This window comes from Peromyscus leucopus, chromosome 7 (assembly GCF_004664715.2).
Source record: "Peromyscus leucopus breed LL Stock chromosome 7, UCI_PerLeu_2.1, whole genome shotgun sequence".
Taxonomy (NCBI): domain Eukaryota; kingdom Metazoa; phylum Chordata; class Mammalia; order Rodentia; family Cricetidae; genus Peromyscus; species Peromyscus leucopus.
Genome location: NC_051069.1, coordinates 114,438,925 through 114,457,231, shown reverse-complemented (window position 1 = coordinate 114,457,231; position 18,307 = coordinate 114,438,925). Strand labels below are relative to the sequence as shown.

The 18,307-nt window shown below is 52.8% G+C and overlaps 1 protein-coding gene and 1 non-coding gene across 9 annotated transcripts in view; both read left to right on the top strand.

Annotated features, from left to right (window-relative positions):
- Positions 1–18,307, top strand: part of Ap1b1 (adaptor related protein complex 1 subunit beta 1) — a 58,506-nt gene that overhangs the window by 38,947 nt on the left and 1,252 nt on the right. For 4 of the 8 annotated variants that reach the window (XM_028870627.2, XM_037208112.1, XM_028870628.2 and 1 more), the window contains 13 exons: positions 659–774; positions 1,062–1,227; positions 6,149–6,247; positions 6,856–7,115; positions 7,578–7,779; positions 8,366–8,386; positions 8,897–9,058; positions 14,036–14,181; positions 15,719–15,848; positions 16,101–16,185; positions 16,715–16,801; positions 16,888–17,042; positions 17,644–17,652. In XM_028870627.2, coding sequence (XP_028726460.1) covers positions 659–774; positions 1,062–1,227; positions 6,149–6,247; positions 6,856–7,115; positions 7,578–7,779; positions 8,366–8,386; positions 8,897–9,058; positions 14,036–14,181; positions 15,719–15,848; positions 16,101–16,185; positions 16,715–16,801; positions 16,888–17,042; positions 17,644–17,652 — 1,638 coding nt within the window. The remainder of the gene's footprint in view (positions 1–658; positions 775–1,061; positions 1,228–6,148; positions 6,248–6,855; positions 7,116–7,577; positions 7,780–8,365; positions 8,387–8,896; positions 9,059–14,035; positions 14,182–15,718; positions 15,849–16,100; positions 16,186–16,714; positions 16,802–16,887; positions 17,043–17,643; positions 17,653–18,307) is intronic. The other 4 variants (XM_028870632.2, XM_037208113.1, XM_028870630.2 and 1 more) reach the window with 3 other exon arrangements.
- LOC114694116 lies at positions 14,596–14,690 on the top strand. The gene has a single exon (XR_003734648.1). It is a non-coding gene; the product is annotated as a small nucleolar RNA SNORD125 (small nucleolar RNA).

Genomic DNA, 18,307 nt, shown 5'->3' with positions numbered 1-18,307 from the left:
AGGAAAGAAAACTCACTAAACAGAATAGGAGAATTGTCACAGGATCCTGGAAGGCTGAGGTACTGTCCCACGCTGTTCTGCTGCCTGAGTCAGTCCATACCATCCAAGCCCACAAGGGAGAGAAGAAAGCGCTCTACATGCCTCTCCAGTCTTAAAAGTAGCCCGAGGCCATGCCCCAGGGCTGGAACTTCAAGACTATAGGTCTAACAGTAACCTGCTACATCTCTAGGGTTGGACTTCAAGGTTATAGGTAGAACAGAGATCCACTACGCCTGTCCCGTTGGGCTACTGTGTAGTGTGTAGAAAGAAAAGCAAAAGAGTAGGTACAGAAACATTGTGGGTTTAGTCATAGCAGCCAGTTTTATGAAACAAGCCAGAGAGGTGGGGCCAGATGGGGTCACCGAGCCCTTGGGCTTTGCCTGGAGGAGCTCCCAGTGACCTCACACTGTCAAGAGCTACGCCTCTGGCTGTCTTGTATTCTCATTCTAGCTGGTGTCCTTTATATCCAGGGCCCTCGTTTGGCCCTTGTTGTCTGCCTCCCCATTATCAAGGGAAGGTGGGCAAGGTGGCCGAAGCCGCTTGACCCTGGCAGGATCATTAGTCCAGTTGGAAACTGTGTGCAGAGATCTTGCCTACACTGCCTCTTCTTCCCACACAGCAATCTGCAGAGCGCTGTGTGAGCACATTGCTTGATCTCATCCAGACCAAGGTCAACTATGTGGTCCAGGAAGCCATTGTGGTCATTAAGGACATCTTCCGCAAGTACCCCAACAAGTAGGTGCCCACCGCTCATGGTAAGAGGGCAGCCTGGCTTCCCTTCCTCTCTTCCTTTTCCATCTCACAGGCAGCTTTCTCAGAAGAAACTTTTTGCTTTCTTCTTTTACCCAAGCTGGCCCTCCAGGCCAAAATAAGAGGAGCTAAACTCCAGCAGCTAAAACATCCCCTCTTCATCGCCTCCCCAGGTCTGGGCAGCTGCCTGTCTGACTTGGCCCCTAACCCTCCAGTACACATTGGCCAAACTTCTGTGCTGCTCACCTGCTGGCTCAATCCTGCTTTCCCAGGTATGAGAGTGTCATAGCCACACTGTGCGAGAACCTAGACTCGCTGGATGAGCCTGAGGCCCGAGCTGCTATGATCTGGATAGTGGGCGAGTATGCTGAGCGGATTGACAATGCAGATGAGCTGCTGGAGAGCTTCCTTGAAGGTTTCCATGATGAGAGCACCCAGGTGAGCCTCCACGCGGACAGACCCATTACTGATCGCCTGGCCCACTTCTGGCCTGTCCTACCCCATCCCCTTCCCTCCTCTTACTGCATTGCTGTGTGAATGGGCATTAATTGACAGGCTCCGTGTGTCCCCCTCTTCTCCCCCACAGCAGTGCCTCAGAGGGCACAGGACAGTGCAGTGTGTGTGGACGGTGGTCAGAAGTCTCTGGCTTTGTTTTAATTTCACGTTTGTCTTTGGTAGTACATTGACATGGTTCAAAATAGAAACACTGCAGGGACTGTATAATGAAACTTCTTCCTCAACGGCTTTCCTGGCCATCGTTGTCCCAGGTACTAGCATGCTTAGTCTCTTGGTGATGGAGATTGTAGGAATGTACCAGTAGATAGGCATGCAGACATGATGTTCAGTTGAGCCAGCTCTTACTGTTCTTGGCATTTGTGTCCCATAACCACCACAGTTCCTGAACAGGAGAGATGAAGTTAGGTCCCATGATGTCTAGACATGTTTTTACCAGCTGGTCAACATGTAATCTTTACCATTGACTCATTAGCGTTGAACTCAGTGGCCAACCACACTGACTTACTTGTGCCTGACTGAAGTTCATCTAGTGGACATATTTCTCCACAGAGAGCATTCCAGTCTTGTAGACAAGCGCTGTAGCATGGCTCTTAGGGGCCATTTTAAGTGAGGAAAAGGATACTTTTTTACAGAATGAGAACTGAAAGTAAGGATAGAGCCAGCCTTGCCTTGTCCAGCCTCAGCTTGGAAGTATGTGTCAAGGGATTGACGTTTCCATTGCTCGGCCTGTGTCTACAGATGACCGTACAAGCCCTGTGAATATTGATTTTTCAGTGGCAACAGGAGGCAGATTCACAGGCATGAGGCAGGGTGCGACAGTGTACACATGTAATCCAGCATTGTGAGGCAGGGTTTATCAGGTGTCAGTGGTCATCTTATCGAGAGTTTGAGTCCAGCCTGGGCTACATGAGACCTCCTTGTCAGTGAAAACAAGGCTGGTGAGATGGCTCAGTGGGCAAAGGCACCTGCCACCAAGGCTGGCAGCTGAGTTCAGTCATGGGAACGGCCTGGTAGGAGGAGAGAACCCACTCTTGCAGGTTGTCCTCTAGCTTCCACATGTCTCCTGGCATGCACACCCACACATGCCCATGAATAAATAATAAACAGTTGTAATAAAGAAGGAAGCCCAGTGTTGACAAGCATGGGACTGCAAATGATGAGGTGTGTGTGTGTGTGTGTGTGTGTGTGTGCGCGTGCGCGCGCGCGCGCGCGCGCATGCACGCGTGCACGCGCTTCCTTCCTTCTCACTTCATGCTGTAGTAGTCCACTGTGCAGCTTAAGATTTCTTCGAACGTTGCCTTCTCCCCTTAGGATATATCTGAAGGCGTGTCTTTGTCAATGTGTGCTTTATTTAAGCCCATGGACATTTGTGTGTCTAGTCTGTTCTTGTGAGCGGGCTGCTGTGGCTAGGCAGCATGGTGTAGAGTTGTGAACATTTCAGGAATGAAGCTTTAAGCAGATAGCCTGGAGAGAAGGGATTGCACACCTGAGATCTGGGTAGCTTTTGCCTGATTTCGTTTGGTAGAGAGGTGGTCCTGGTTTGACCTCCCACCTCAGATGGTCCTGCCCTCCTCTTCACTTGATTTGACAGCTCAGAAGGCATTGGCTGTAGTCTGGTCTGTGTCTCTTCATTGCTGTTCCTTTAGCTGTGACGTAGGGAATGTCTTCTCCTGACTCGGGCAGGCAGTATAACCTACTGGGTTCAAGCATGGGCAGTGGAATCCGAAACCCCCCAGCTCACACCCCTCATCAGCCTCACCCTCGCTTAATGATTTTATGCTCACCTTTAACCTATGTCTAGCCCATAATAAGTACTCATCAGTGGTAGTATTGACCTGGGTCAGAATCAGATTCAAAAGTGAAGTGGTCCAGGAAAAAGCAGGGCCTGCTATGCTAGTTCCCATAGCTGACAGATGTATCTAAGCAGCACACTCCCTCCCACACTCCTGCCTTGTGGTGTTGGGGCTATCTCTGCCACCCTAAATGGCCTCTGCCTTGGTCACAGTCCCACAAGCAGGAGCTACAGTTAGGCAACAGTTCAGACTCTGTCCTTATAGTTTAACAACTCCCATGGAGAAAGAACTTTTACCTTAGCAGTCCCCAAATCTGTGTTTTGTGGAGCCATTTACCAAGACTGATGGGCCAGTTGTTCATCCTGGCCTGTATGGGTTGAAAGAGACGGAATGGCAGTTGTCTGAAGGAAAGCCAGCAGAGTGGGCGCTAAGTGAACGAGAACAGCAGATGTCCGTGGCAGAATGCTAGCAGTGATTCTCATTACCACTCACCTCCCACTGCTGCCCGCCTCCCTCCATGTAGCTTCACTTTTAAATTTTAACACCAGCGCTCATCTGTGGCTCCCAAGAAGCCAAGCCTTGCCTGTACTGTTTCTGCCCTATGGAGGATTGCCTGGGGGGTGGGGGATATGTAAACTGCCAAATATTTGGATTAGTCTTGTAGCCTCTACCTCCACAGGAATAAACCTGCTAAAGAGCCAGGGATTAGGGATGTCAGAAGGAAAAGCTGAGTCAGGAATCTGTAGGGAAGAAAACAGCCCTGAAGTTCTGAACTCAGGTTTCCCATGTTCCTTCCATTTACCAAGTCCCTGAAAGGGTGTAGTGGTACACACTTTAGTCCCAGCATGGTTCACCAGGGTTATCTCCATTGGTTGTCTGCTTGACTCTTGCAGTTCACCATATGAGTTACACCCATTTTACAGATGAGGAAACCAACTCAGGTAACCTTAATGACTGCTGGGAAGTGACAGAGCCAGAGTTCAGATGAGGTGTGATCTTAGTCTAGCTCCAAATCAAGTGCTGTAGGTGGTTTGCAAAGTTCACACCAACTCCCACCTGAAGTGAGCCATGCTTCCCCCCCACCCCGTGTGTGTGTGTGTGTGTGTGTGTGTGTGTGTGTGTGTGTGTGTGTGTGTATGTGTGTTTATGTTTATGTGCATTGGTGTTTCACCTGCATATATGTTTGAGAGTTTCAGATCATGGAGTTACAGACAGTTGTGAGCTGCCACATGGGTGCTGGGAATTGAACCTGAGTCCTCTGAAAGAGAAGCCAGTGCCCCCCCCCCCCAAGATAGGGTTTCTCTGTGTAGTTTTGGTACCTGTCCTGGATCTCGCTCTATAGACCAGGCTGGCCTCGAACTCACAGAGATCCACCTGGCTCTGCCTCCCAAGTGCTGAGATTAAAAGCATGCGTCACCGCCGCCCAGCTTCTTTGTGCTTTTTTCGAAGGGTGCTTTTGCAACAGGGTTTCCATCCATCTTGGGCTGGCCTCCCACTTGTTAGGTAGCAGAGGATGACCTTGAGTTTCTGGTCCTTCTGCTTCCACTCCCCAGTACTGGGATTGCAGATATGAACCACCCCCGACCAAAGGTGAATGACTGGAGCTACAGACCCGTATACAAGCAGGTGTCAAGGGGCTGTGGATGACTCATTCCCAAAAGAAACCTCTTTTGTTTTCTTTTTTTAAATGAGGTTGAGGGGCAGTGTTAAGGTGCTTGAGTAGAGATCAAAGACAATTTTTGGAAGTTAGTTCTCTCTTTGCACCATGTGAGTCCCAGGGGTTGAACTCAGGTCATCAACCTTAGCAGCAGATATCTTTACCCCTGAGCCATCTGCCCGGCCCATCCTCTCCATTCTTATCCTGCTGTCAGACTACCCTGCAAGCTGGGATGAAATGCCCTGCATTTCCGTGCATGCCTTCCTCCTGAACAAGCAGGAGTTGATACTAGTACTGCAGCTGCTGAGCTGCCTGGGCCATTGTTTCCACCTCCCCAACAGACCTGTTCCAGGCTGAAAAAGATTGTGACTTCGGAAGGACCACATATGTGGTCTTGTGTGTGTGGTTTTTTTCAACCAGCATAGATATCTCTCTCTCTCTCTCTCTCTCTCTCTCTCTCTCTCTCTCTCTCGCTTTCTTTTTTGAGGCAGGGTTTCTCTCTGTAGCCCCAGCAACTCGCTCTGTAGACCAGGCTTGCCTCAAACTCACAGGGATCCACCTGCCTCTGTCCCCCAAGTGCTGGGATTAAAAACTTGCACCACCACCACCAGCTGCTCATCATTCTTAAGTGCCTCCTGTTCCCTATGCAGTAGCCTAAGCAGTATAGGGTCACACAGTTTGCTAGACAGACCCTATCCCCCTGCATCAAAAGCTCATGGTCAGCTCAGTGTAGTGGCACACACCTTTAATCTCAGCACTTGGGAGGCAGAGGCAGGCGGATCTCTATGAGTTCTAAGCCAGCCTGGTCTACATAGTGAGGTCCAGGACAGCCAGGGCTACATAATGAGACCTGACTTTAAAACAAGAAAGAAAAAGCTTACAGCTATAGGGCAGCCTGATAGCTGATGACATTGATGAGGGAATGGAGGAGACTATGGAAGGGTGAGACTGGGGGTCAGCATGAGGACCACAGTGAGGAGCACCAGCAAGGCTGAGGATAGCCTGATGATGAAATGGAGGAGTCAGGAATGCTTCCTTCCTGCTTCTGATAGGCATGTAGTTCTTTGGTAGCAGGCTAGCTCTGTGGGGCCCTACTAGCCGCTCTTCTGGATCTCTGTGGTACCATCAACACCTTTAAGGAGCATACTAGTTACACATGTTGCCTTTTGAAGCTCTAAACCTCTTTTGGAGCTACAGACTTGAAGCTCTGACAGGCATCTAGGAGCCCAGCTGAACCCTACCTGTGAGATAGTACAATGCCCAGCTCCACATCCAAGTTCCTCAGCAGCAGCCCCAAGACCGGAAGAGCTGTTCTTGGTTTCTGGCTGTTCTTAGACCTACCAAGCCTCCTTTTAAGTTGTGCACCCCACCCTCCTTGCCTTGTCCCTTGCAGGTCCAGCTACAGCTACTGACAGCCATCGTGAAGCTCTTCCTGAAGAAGCCAACAGAGACTCAGGAGCTGGTGCAGCAGGTCCTCAGTCTGGCCACTCAGGTAGTGCCGTCCCGTCGTCCCCCCCCCCACTTCCCTGCTGCTCCCCACAATGTATCAGAAGAAGCCTTATTCCTGGGAGCCAGTCTCTCTCTAACCCCGCCCCCAAGGGTAGCATCTGTGGGAATTGATGCCAGAGTAGCCTGAGATCCCTGACTTCCCGGAGTCAGTTACAGACAGATCTACATGGGGTGGTGTCACCGGGGAAATTGAAGAGAGGGGGTATATGGGAACCAAAAGGTTTGCTGAAAAGTTCACTGAAAGATAGGGCATTGGAGACCCTGCTGAAAGTTGGGGGCTAGGATATGCCCCTTAAAGTGGTTTAGGGGCCAGCGTTTGGTTATGTTCAGAATTGTTGGTTGAGACAGGTATAGTAGTACATGTTTTTACTCTGCACTTGGAGGCAGAGGCAGGCAGATCTCTGTGAGTTCAGGCCTGGTCTACATAGTGAGTTCCAGGACAGCTAGGGCTACACAGAGAATCCCTCTCTCAAAAAACCAAAAAGAAAAAACAAACAAGCACAATTGTTAGATGCTGAGGCTGGTCTGTGGGAGACCCCCTTCTCTCATCTGGGAAGGACTTACACAGGCTTCTCCACTCCACCCTCCAAGGACTCAGACAACCCAGACCTTCGGGACCGTGGCTACATCTACTGGCGCCTGCTCTCCACCGACCCTGTAGCTGCCAAAGAGGTGGTGCTGGCGGAGAAGCCCCTCATCTCAGAGGAGACAGACCTTATTGAGCCAACACTACTAGACGAGCTCATCTGCTACATTGGCACACTGGCCTCTGTCTACCACAAGCCGCCCAGCGCCTTTGTGGAGGGTGGCCGAGGAGTGGTGCACAAGAGTCTGCCACCCCGCACTGCCTCGTGAGTACACTGGCCAGCACGCCTGAAGGAAGGCCTTAGTTAACAAACAAGGGTTCTGGCCACCTGCCAGTGCGTAACTACATCCTAGGTGTCCATGGATCACTCCATTGAGACTGTCCATTTAACAGGGGAGGATAGTGGGTGTGGAGAGTTTGGACAGTTGAGGACCCCACAGCCAGCGGAGCTGACTTCTAGTGCTACAGACCTGTTCCCAGAACCTCTGTTGCTCCTGGGTGGCTGGTTCGGCCCAATGACAGTCTTGGGGGCTGGTATCTAGTTTCCTTTCTAACATGAGCCAGAATGTGCACAGCTGGTGGGTGGGACTAGGGAGGCAGAAAGACCAGTCATGTAGATGCCCCATCCCCCACCCGCACCCCTGGACAGTGAGGATCCCCAGTGCCTGTCTTAGGGAAGGGACACTGCGAAACCTCCGCCCCACCTGACCCTCTCTATGTCCAACAGGAGCGAGAGCACAGAGAGCCCTGAGACAGCCCCTACTGGAGCAGCCTCTGGTGATCAGCCTGATGTCATCCCTGCCCAGGGCGACCTGTTAGGTGACCTCCTCAATCTGGACCTTGGGCCTCCAGTGAGTGGTCCACCTTTGGCTGCCTCTTCAGTGCAGATGGGAGCTGTGGACCTTCTTGGTGGTGGCCTCGACAGCCTGGTATGTCCTGGGTCCCCCAGATGATGTCACTGATGATCTTCAGATGAGCAGGCTTCAATGACCCACTGTGCTATCATCAGCCAAGAGGGGTGTGTCGGATGCTCATCCTGCCCTCAGTGGTGATTGCGCTCCATGCTCAGTCACCTGCGTCCTCTTAGGATGTTCCCAGCTCTGAGGAACCAGGCCTTTATCCACCTACACTCAGGCTACACCAGCTAAGGAGAGCAGCCCAGCCAGCCCTCCATGGCAGGTCAGAGTAGAGCCTCCTCCTGCCCTTCCTCAGGCACCTGATGGTGCTGGGCAGAGGCAGCTTCTGAACCTTGCACTTGGTATCAGTAGTCTGGCCATGAGAGACCCTAGGACAGACTACAGAGAGGTTAGAACACAGGCTGTGAGGGTGTCAGGCTGAAGCCACGAGGAAGGGTAGTATCCTTCCAAGGGTGGGGACCTGGGCCTCAGAACAGACCCATCCCAATGAGAGCCACAGTTAACTAACCTCTCTCTCTCTCTTGTCTCATGTTCTTTCCTGGCCTTTCTCTCTGCATGTCGCTGCCTGTCTCTCCACCCTGCCTGCTTCTGCTTGGAGATGGGGGATGAGCCTGAAGGGGTACGGTTCCACCCTCGGTCACCAGTTCTCCAGCTGTGCTGAACCTCGGCTGGTGGGCCAGGGTCTGCGCGGTCTCTGCTTTGACTTCCTGGCGTGCAGTTGCCCCTGGGCCCATGCCCGCAAATTCTTCAGTGTCCTCACCACCCCATGACAGTGAGGCCTTGTCATCCAAAGGCCTGCTGGCCCTCAGCCCATGAGCTCTCCTAGAGAGCCCCTCTATGCTTAGCTCACCCCTACTAGCAATGTACATTGGCTCCCCTTTTATGGGTTGAGTCCTCTCCCAGAGGTCACTCCTTAAGGTTCAAAGCTTGTGGGACTCAGGAGTGCTCCGCCTCTCTTCTCCCCCTACCTTACTTAGTCTTATTTCTGCAACTTAAAGTTGATGTGGAAGTGGTCCTGTTCCTACCCCCCACCCCCATACACACACACACACTGTTTTCTAAAGACAGGTGGCTTCCTCATGGGCCCCTAATGTCCCTGCCTCTCATGCATGTCTTTGATCTCTGCCAGATTGGAGACACCAACTTTGGGGCACCTCCAGCAACAGTGACAGCAGCGGCGGCGGCAGCACCAGCCAGACTTGGAGCACCCATCAGCAGTGGCCTGAGTGACCTCTTTGACCTGACCAGTGGCGTGGGCACCCTTTCAGGATCCTATGTGGCTCCTAAAGCAGTAAGTCCCTCACCTTTTCTCCTGGCAGGAGCAGAGAGGGGAACGGAATTGGGGTGGGTAAGGCCTCCCACTGAACTCAGCATCATGGGATGGACAAGGCAGCTGAAGGGTTCAGCCCTGTGGACAGTCTCTCATTCTCACTGTGCTCTAGCTATGGTCCCGGGTTCTGACAGCCTCTGCTTTGACCTGTCTGTGACAGCAGCGCTTGCCCAGTTGCAGGTCAGCATTTGAGTAAAGATGGAGAAGGCAGCACAGACTGTTGCCTGTGGGAAAGCCTGGAGGGACGGGAATGCCTGCTCTTGTCAGAGTGCCTGTTCTCAGGACTGTTAGATCCAGTGTCTCAGACACAGACAGCTTCTTATCTTGGAAGGGAACTGCTGGCTCTACCCAGGATGGAAATTAAGAAATAACCACATGTCTCCATCAGTCTATGAAGAAGACAAGGAAGAAAATCTGCCCTAGAGGACATGCCAGTGTGTTGTCATTGTGATATGACAAGCAGGGGTGGCATCAGTAGTTCAGGATGAGGGTGTGACTGGTGGTACTCTTAATTTCTGCTGAGGCAACTGACTCTCAGTGAAGTTCTCAACAGAACAGGTGCCAGGTGTGCTGATGTAAACCTATAATCCCAGTACTTGGGAAGTAGAGGCAGGAGGATCAAGGGTAGAATGTCACCAGACATAGTGGTGCAAACTTTTAATCCCAGCATTTTGGTGGCAGAGAGAGGCAAATCTCTGTGAGTTCCAGGCCGGCTAGGGCTATATAGTGAGACCCTGTTTCCAAGGGAGGGACAGCAGCTATGGTGGCATTTCTTTAATCCCAGCACTCAGGAAGAAGAGGCAAGTGGATCTCTGTGATTTCAAGGCCAGCCTGGTCTACATAGAGTTCCAGGATAGCCAGGGCTGCATAATAGAGGGATCTTAGCCAGGCGGTGGTAGCGCATACCTTTAATCTCAGCACTCGGGAGACAGAGCCAGGCAGATCTCTGTGAGTTTGAGGCCAGCCTGGTCTACAGAGTGAGATCCAGGACAGGCACCAAAACTATACAGAGAAACCCTGTCTTGAAAAAACAAAAACCAAAACAAAATAGAGACTTTATCCACGCCCCCCCCCCCCAAAGAAAGAGAAAGGAAAACATAAAACAGGCTCCCTCCCTCCCTCCCTCCCTCCCATGAGTTAGTCTTGGGAACTTCTGTCTATTTCTTTCTGCTTATGTAAGTATACAGCGAGTGCTCCAAGGACGCAGGGGAGCCTGAGTTGTTCCATGGCAGGATGCTCAGCATTCCTGTCTCCCGTCCCCAAAACATAGTACCTCACCGCCTTACCTCATCATGCTTCCTGGAGAACGGCCCACAAGTACCCAGTGTGCTGAGGGTGTCACCCACCAAGACATTTTGCTAGACTAGAGATTCTAGAGGTAGATAACTAAGCCAAATTAAGTCTTGCTCATGATACAGGGTCAGTGATAGCCATTGGAGAGTTCTAAACTGAATGATGAAACGGTTTGATTTGAGCTTTGGCCCTAAGGAAGGTGTGGATGGAGTTGCATAGGGGCAAAGGAGATTGTCAGGGTCCTCCTAGCGGCCTAGACAGCAACAGCAGCTTTGGGAGCCCAGACAGAGACTGTGGCATGAGAACTTGCTCACAGTAGGAATAGCAGGATATTGAAGGGGTTGAGGCCGTTCTGATGTGAGCAACTAGACAGTAGGTACTGAGGTGGAGCCGTTGGAGGATGGGTGAGAACAGCCAAGTTTGGCATATAAATGCCTGTGCCTGGGACTTTGGAGAGCACAGTGTGGGTCAGGTTCACCTGTGTCAGGGAAGCTCCACAAGGACCTCGATGGCCCAGTCCTTTAACAACACAGGTCAGAGGCCATGTTCCCACCCCAGGAGCTATAGCCCACCCTTAGAGGTCTTTGGAGAGGAGGGCCTAGGCAGCCCCTGCAGGTCCCTGACCTGGCCTCGCCTCCAGAGGTGGCAGCCAGGGCCTCAGGCAGGCTGTGACAGGCTTGGGCTGAGAGGTTCACACGACAGCATTGCAGGCTTGACGCCAGGCACGCAGCAGCCTTGCACAGCAGCAGCCTCCTGGCTCCTCCCACAGCCATATGCCACTGTTACTCACTGTATGCTGGAGAAACTGCAGGGCTTTTGCCTGGGGCCACATAGCTGCTCAGTGACAGAATCTGGAATGAAATGCAGGGCAGTGACACTGTAGCCTAATCTTCAACTTCTATGTCACTGTGCTACAAAGAGAAGAACACTTGTATGCCTTCCATTTGTGAGACAGAGTCTCACTGTGAAGTCCCATGCTGGCCTTGATCTTGTGGCAATTCTCCTGCCTCGGTCTCCAGAGGGCTCAGATTATAGGATTGTAGACATGAGCTACCAGGCCTGGCTACATACTCTCTAAGGTCACAAGTCTCAGTCAATAGATCGAGAGAGCACAGGGTGTGATATAAACCGTGTTTAGTTGTCTACTACACAGATTGTTGACACCAAGCACCAGGCCAAACCATACCCATTAGAAACCTAACAAAAGCCATACTTGGGAGGTAGAGGCAGGAAGATCAGGAGTTCAAGGCCAACCTTAGCTATGTGATATCAAAAACAAACAAACGAAACCACTCACTGGGGCCAGTGAGATTGCTCAGAGGGTAGAGCTGCTTGCTACCTAGCTTGAGTTCATCTCTGAGCCCCACGGGGTGGAAGGAAAGAACTGAGTCCCACAAGTTGTCCTCTGACCTCCACATGCACATCATGGCATCTGTGCATATGTACACACATGAAATAAATAGAAGAAAACTATTGATCAAAGTCAAGTGTAGTGGCACATGCTTTTACGCCTTTAATCCCAGTTCTCGGGAGGCAGAGACAGACGGATCTCTGAATTTGAGGACAACCTGGTCTACATAGTGAGTTCCGGGACAGCCAGGGCTACACAGAGAAACCCTGTCTTGAAAAAACAAAAAAAGCTAAGTAAATACATAAATAAAAAATGGTCAATAGGACATAGCACACTTTTTCTTTTGGGTCACCAGCCAGCCCCCAAATGGTGACACAGAGACTTCTGTTTTCTTTTTTGGTTTTTTGGTTTTTTCGAGACAGGGTTTCTCTGTGTAGCTTTGCACCTTTCCTGGATCTCGCTCTGTAGAACAGGCTGGCCTCGAACTCACAAAGATCCGACTGGCTCTGCCTCCTGAGTGCTGGGACTAAAGGCGTGTGCTGCCGCCACCTGGTTGTGTGTGTGTGTGTGTGTATGTGTATGTAGATTTTAACTGATGGCATCACTGCTAGTCTGGTAGAGATGATGTACCTGCTCACACTTAGTGCTGGTAATAGGCTGTGAGGACTGGGCTAGAAGTAATCAGGCAGACTCCTGGGGAAGAGTCCTTGCCACAGGACAGGACTTTCCCACCTCCTTAGTACTGCTTCCTTCACTCGCAGTGGCAGGGAGGGTCTATACTTCCTTCATAACACTATTACTGCTGGGGTTGTCTGCCCTTTTACAAGATTCCCTACCTTCCTTGGTAAGTATGTGCCCTACACATGGAGCATGGCGCTCCCTGTATGTGAAAACTTCAAGTTGGTCCAGCATGAATTAGCAGCTAGTTGAGGGATTCAGTCAGCCAGTAAGATTTAATTCTGTTGGGACTTTCTCAAGACTCTATGAGTCCACAGTGACCCTCAGAGTGCCATGTCAGATGTGACATGGTAGTTGGGAGAGGACCAGTTCTGCAAGCACAAGAGACCTGCTGAGACAGGGTCACATGCCTGTTCTGTGGGAGCCATGCCTAGGGCTAGGCTTAGCAGCTTTCTGAGTGCTCTTACCCCAAGCCTTTCTTTGTTGGGGACTCAGTGCTGGTGGTTTCTGACCCAGGGGACACAGGGTGCTCAGAGCCTGCCAGGTGAGGTGGGGACAGAGAAGAACTTTCCAACAGTGGGAGACAGCAAGTGGGACATCTTGGGGAGAAGGGACAATACAAGCCTTGAGTAGGTCCTAGGCTATGAACACCAGTGCAAAGTGGAAAAGAGTTTTCCAGGGGTTCGTGACTGTGTTTGCATTTTACAAGATAATTCTAGCTGCTGTGAAAAGGAGGGAGGAGAAATCTGGGCAGCCTTCACCTGGGTGAAGCTGGGGTACCTCGAGAAGTGGAAGCCCTGAGGGCAGATGTAGGCAGAAGCATTGAAAAGACTTGAGCTATTTGTACACGGGCGCTTGCGGAAGCTGTCTGGTGAACTGTAGCCTTTTATTATCAAGGGGCCAGTAAGCCAGTCCGAGGAGACAGAGGGCCTGAGAGGCCCCTTACTCCAAAGGATGACACTTGGAGTTGCTCTGCACAGGCAGGCTTGACTCCTCCATTTCCTTGGTAAGCACCCTGTGCAGCGCCACCCGAGGCTCTGAGGCAGGTGGAGACGGAACAGTAAAACCCTTTCCTTAAGGAGCTCCTTGCAAGCAGCTGGGAGGAGGGCAGGGTTCCTGGTGCAGGCATTCTGTGCTGAGCCTGCTAAGGACAGCCAGGACACTGGTAGGCCAGAGCTGCTTTGGTACTATCCATGGTGCAGCCAGTTTCTTCAGAGGAAGACCAGCCCTATCTCCTGCAGGGAAGGACAGGCTGTAACAGGCAAAGAGAAGTCAGGCTGTGGCCAGGATCCAGAATACTGTTGGATACTCAGCTCTGACCTTGGCTTGTCATGGTACTGGCAAGGCTCATCTGTCTCCTCACCTTTCTTCAGTCTTTCTCTGTATTGCCTTTTTTGACCTCTGAAGATGTTCTTCCTGTCCTCAACTACTCGGATACAGAGCTATGCTATGGTCCTGGTTCTGGGTGGGCTACAGGGTTAGCTTATTTATCATGCCTTAGTGGTAGAGGCAGGTTGATCAGAAGGCCCTTGAGGAAGGAGAAAAAGGATCTCAGGCTAGCTATGACTTTGGGGTGGAGAAGAGTCACACAGCTCCTCCCATCCTCTTCCCTACAGGTCTGGCTCCCTGCCATGAAAGCCAAAGGCCTGGAGATCTCTGGCACCTTCACCCGCCAGGTTGGCTCCATCTCCATGGACCTGCAGCTGACTAACAAAGCCCTGCAGGTCATGACAGATTTTGCCATCCAGTTCAATCGTAACAGGTGAGCCCCTGACCAGACTCAACATCAGTCACTTTCTTGTCCACTTTGTGGATGCCAAAGCACCAGACAGAATGGAGAGGTCATCTCCCCTAACTTACTTTCCTCCACTGCCCAGAGAACAGTTCTGGGTCAGAAATCATAGCTCCAAGCCAGCAACCCTCCACTGGAAGTCCCTGCATCATCTCCTACCTGCCTCTCCTCCCAGGCCTGAGTCCCTTTTGTGTGGGGGAACAGCTCTGAGAAAGTGGGTGCCACCCTCCCCCAAGAGCAAAAGATTGATCAGACAAGGACTCTGAGAATAAGTAGTGGGTGCTCCCGGCTCCTCACCGCCCCGTCCCCCACATTTCCTGTGCTGTGTGTGGTGAGAAAACAGGCCTGCTAGCGCCATGCGCCGGCAAGGCCAGGCTCTCTGGGAACCTTGGCGGCCCTCTTGATGACTCCTCTTCCTGAGCAGCTCCAGTGAGGAGCAAACTGGCCCTTAAGAAGTTGACTGAAGGGGCGGCTTCCTCAGGAGAGCCTTACGCGGACTGGGGAGGCTGAGGCGGCCCAGCCTCTTCCCCTCACAGGACACTAGAGGCTGTAGATGCATGACTGCTTATAACAAACCCTCTGCATTGAACACTTCCTGGGTAGCAGATCCTAGGCCAAGGTCTCCATAGAGCGACCTGACAGTCCAGGAGGGCAGCTGTTATCTCCTCTGATAACGGGTAATCACACGTGTGCTGGGGCAAAGGCCCTGCCCGCTCCCAGCCGACACTGACAGACAGCACTCCCTCAAAGCTGGCGTGCAGGGCCCCACGGTACAGCTCTGGTCCCCTGGAGTCTGGCAGGCCTGAGGAGAGAGCGGAGCTTCAGCAGAGCCTCTCGTCCTCCACGGAGGACGGCATGGAGGGTCAGTGTCTCCTCAGGAAGAAGGAACTGTGTGCACTTGTGGTTTTCACCATGGTGGAAACCGGCCTATTGCGGTGCACTCCCCTGGACATAGCACTCGTTCTGGCCCCCCTCCACACACTGTGACTCGCCTTCCAGAAGTCTGTGTCCTCCGGAAACACCTTCCTGGTCCACTCACACAGAGAGGCGGGGCTCTCCTGAACCTGTGGCGGTTGGCGGCATGGTTGGTTCGAGGCCAGCCAGTGAAACCTGCTCTTTGCTGGCCTGGTCAGACCCTCTGAAGTCAGGGCTTTAGCAATAACTACCTGGCTGTCAGTGTGCCATCGAGAAGCTGCAGTCCAGGCCCCTGGTTTTGGGTAAGGTCCTAAAGAAAGGGCAGGGGTGTGCCACCTTGGCCTGTCAGAGTCCAGTGCAGAGGAGAAACGGCAGCAGAGATTAGCTGCCTTAACCGGCCTGGGCTGTAGTGCTGCTGGTCCCAGAGTCTTGCCCCCTCTACATGGCCAGTGGAGCACGGGTGGTCAGGAGCTTGGGAAAGCGTACTTAATGAAGGAGCTCCTTGCCGGCACCTCCCTCCCACTCCGGAGCACAGAGGGCCAGCCCTGTCCCGTCAGCACCCACTCCTCCCCCGGGCCTTCTCTCTCCTCAGCTTTGGCTTGGCCCCGGCTGCGCCGCTCCAGGTGCACGCGCCGCTCAGCCCCAACCAGACTGTGGAGCTCTCCCTGCCTCTCAGCACCGTGGGCTCAGTCATGAAGATGGAGCCTCTGAACAATCTTCAGGTGTGTCCCCACAGGGCTGGGACCCCATTCTACTCACGGTCAGGCCTGGGACGGGTGCTAGCCGTATCTGCGGACCGTATCTGCGGAAGGCCTGAGAGAGAATTGTGCTCTGGGCTGCAGACGGAACCTGGGCTAGGGGACAGAGGGGCGTGGCTGCAAGGGAGGGTTCTATGAGAAGGTCTGCTCAGGGCACCCTACTTGGGGCCTCAGGGTGTCAGGCCTTGGGGACTGACTGGGGACCCCCATGCCTAGGTGGCTGTGAAGAACAACATTGATGTCTTCTACTTCAGCACCTTGTACCCACTGCATGTCCTCTTCGTGGAGGATGGGAAGATGGGTGAGTTGTGAGGGCCCTGGGGCTGTTCAACAGGATGACAGCTAGGGGGCGGGAGGAGGCCAGTGCTTGTACGAGAGTTAACAAGACAGCTCTGCCTTGGGGTGGGACCTTGAGCACATCCACCTCACTTGGATGTCCTGCTGCTCACCCTTCAGCTTGTCCCATGGGCTGCAGAGAGCCAGGTCAGTCTCCATACCGGGTGTCTATCTCCTCAGTGCTGGGGCCAGAACCCGGGGAAGGCTGCAGGGAAGGCTGGGCCTGGGCTGTGTGGCCATGTCTGAGTATCAGGCTGCACAGAGGTGGAAGAAAATGATGTCAGATGTAGGGTAAGGGAGAGGAGAGGCAGGAAGCAGAGGGCATTTAAGACCAAGCCTGTGTCCTGAGCTGAAGCAGATGCAACTGTGGAGGAGGCGGTGCCTTCACTCAGCTCCAGGTGGCACATTGGGGACCAGACCCATTTCCTGTCATGTGATGCTGAGGGGCCAGTTTTGAGGATCCCATCTCTCACCCCATCCTACTCACCCCGCAGACCGGCAAATGTTCTTGGCCACATGGAAAGACATTCCCAACGAGAATGAAGCCCAGTTCCAGATCAGAGACTGCCCACTCAACACAGGTGAGGCCCCCCATCCCCCAGGATTCCGCTCACTCTCTCCCTGTACCCACTGAATGTGAGCCTTCCATGGCTGTCTGATCCTACAGAGGCTGCAAGCAACAAGCTGCAGAGCAGTAACATCTTCACTGTCGCCAAGAGGAATGTGGAGGGCCAGGACATGCTCTACCAGTCTCTCAAGTTGACCAACGGCATCTGGGTGCTGGCAGAGCTGCGGATCCAGCCAGGCAACCCCAACTTCACGGTGAGAACTCGTGTACCCACTGTCAGGTCTGACCCTCCACCTCCTGCCCTGGCAGGACTTCCCCCAGGCAGCATTCCTAGTCTGGGCTGTGGGAGACGGTGATATCAGGGGCACTGTGCCAAGGTCTCTGAGCCTGGTGTGAGAAGTGGTTCTCTGAACTTTGAGAAACTTCAGCTCAGCCCCATCAGGTTACCCAGATAAGACACCAAGACACATAGACATAAACACATGAACTCAGATAGGGAAATAGGATCACTGTTATAGACTTTGGCCCTGCTGCCATATGGGGGCCTGAGTGCCTAGCCAGGGGCACACTGATTCTCAGCAACCATACTTCTAGACCCCAAGTCAGAGCTATCGGAGGACAGCTTCATGGGGTCTGGGTATTCTGTAAACTGCACTGCTGTTCCCAGGCCTGGAGTCAAGGCTTTGTTTCCCCCACGCACCCTTGCCTGGTAGGTGTGGCCCTGTAGATATTACCTTCCAATTCTGGTGACCTTGGCGCTGGTGGGTGGGGCTGTGACGTTAGCTGAGGTGGTGGTAATTCACATCTCCGTCTGATTGTTACATGTCCACCTTCCCTGCTGGTGCCATGGTACAGGACTTGGAGGTTAGCAGATTGCTTCTCTCTTCTTGTGCCCCACCTCCATCCTTACTGGCAGTATTGCGCATGCCTCATCTCCCGATCTGACCCCAATGCATTCTGCTTCCCTCTGTAACTTGGCTTTGCTTAAATGTGATGCTTCCAAGGCCCAGCAGATGTGCATGGAGCCTACTAACACCAGGGCTTTCCCACACTTCTACATGCGTGGTATGTAGAGCCCTTCCTTAAAAGGAGGCCTGTGGACCGCTCTGCGAGCTGCTGCTGCTGAATTCCAGAATTCTGCTGGCCACTCCTTCCTAACTGCAGCCTCAGACAGATCGGATGCTCTCAAGTACAAGTGCAGGCTGGCTGGCTTCCTCCCTCTGCCCAGAGTCTCGAGGCTCAGACCTCAGGCAGCACTGGGGTGATCTTGCACAAACCTGCTTCCTGTGCAGGAGTCAGAGCAAGCCCCACACACCTTGCCGTCCCCAGCAGAGACCTGCTCCCTCTTAACCCTCTGCCCACCAGGATTGCCTATCAGAGTCGCTCTTAACCTTGACCTCCAGTGGTTGCAGGGGCAGACAGCCCAAAAAGGGGGGTGGGGTCTGGGTACTCCCGGCAGCTCGTGAATCATGTCTCCTGCCAGTGGCTCTGCTGGCAGGGCAGACAGCAGGTGTGGGGG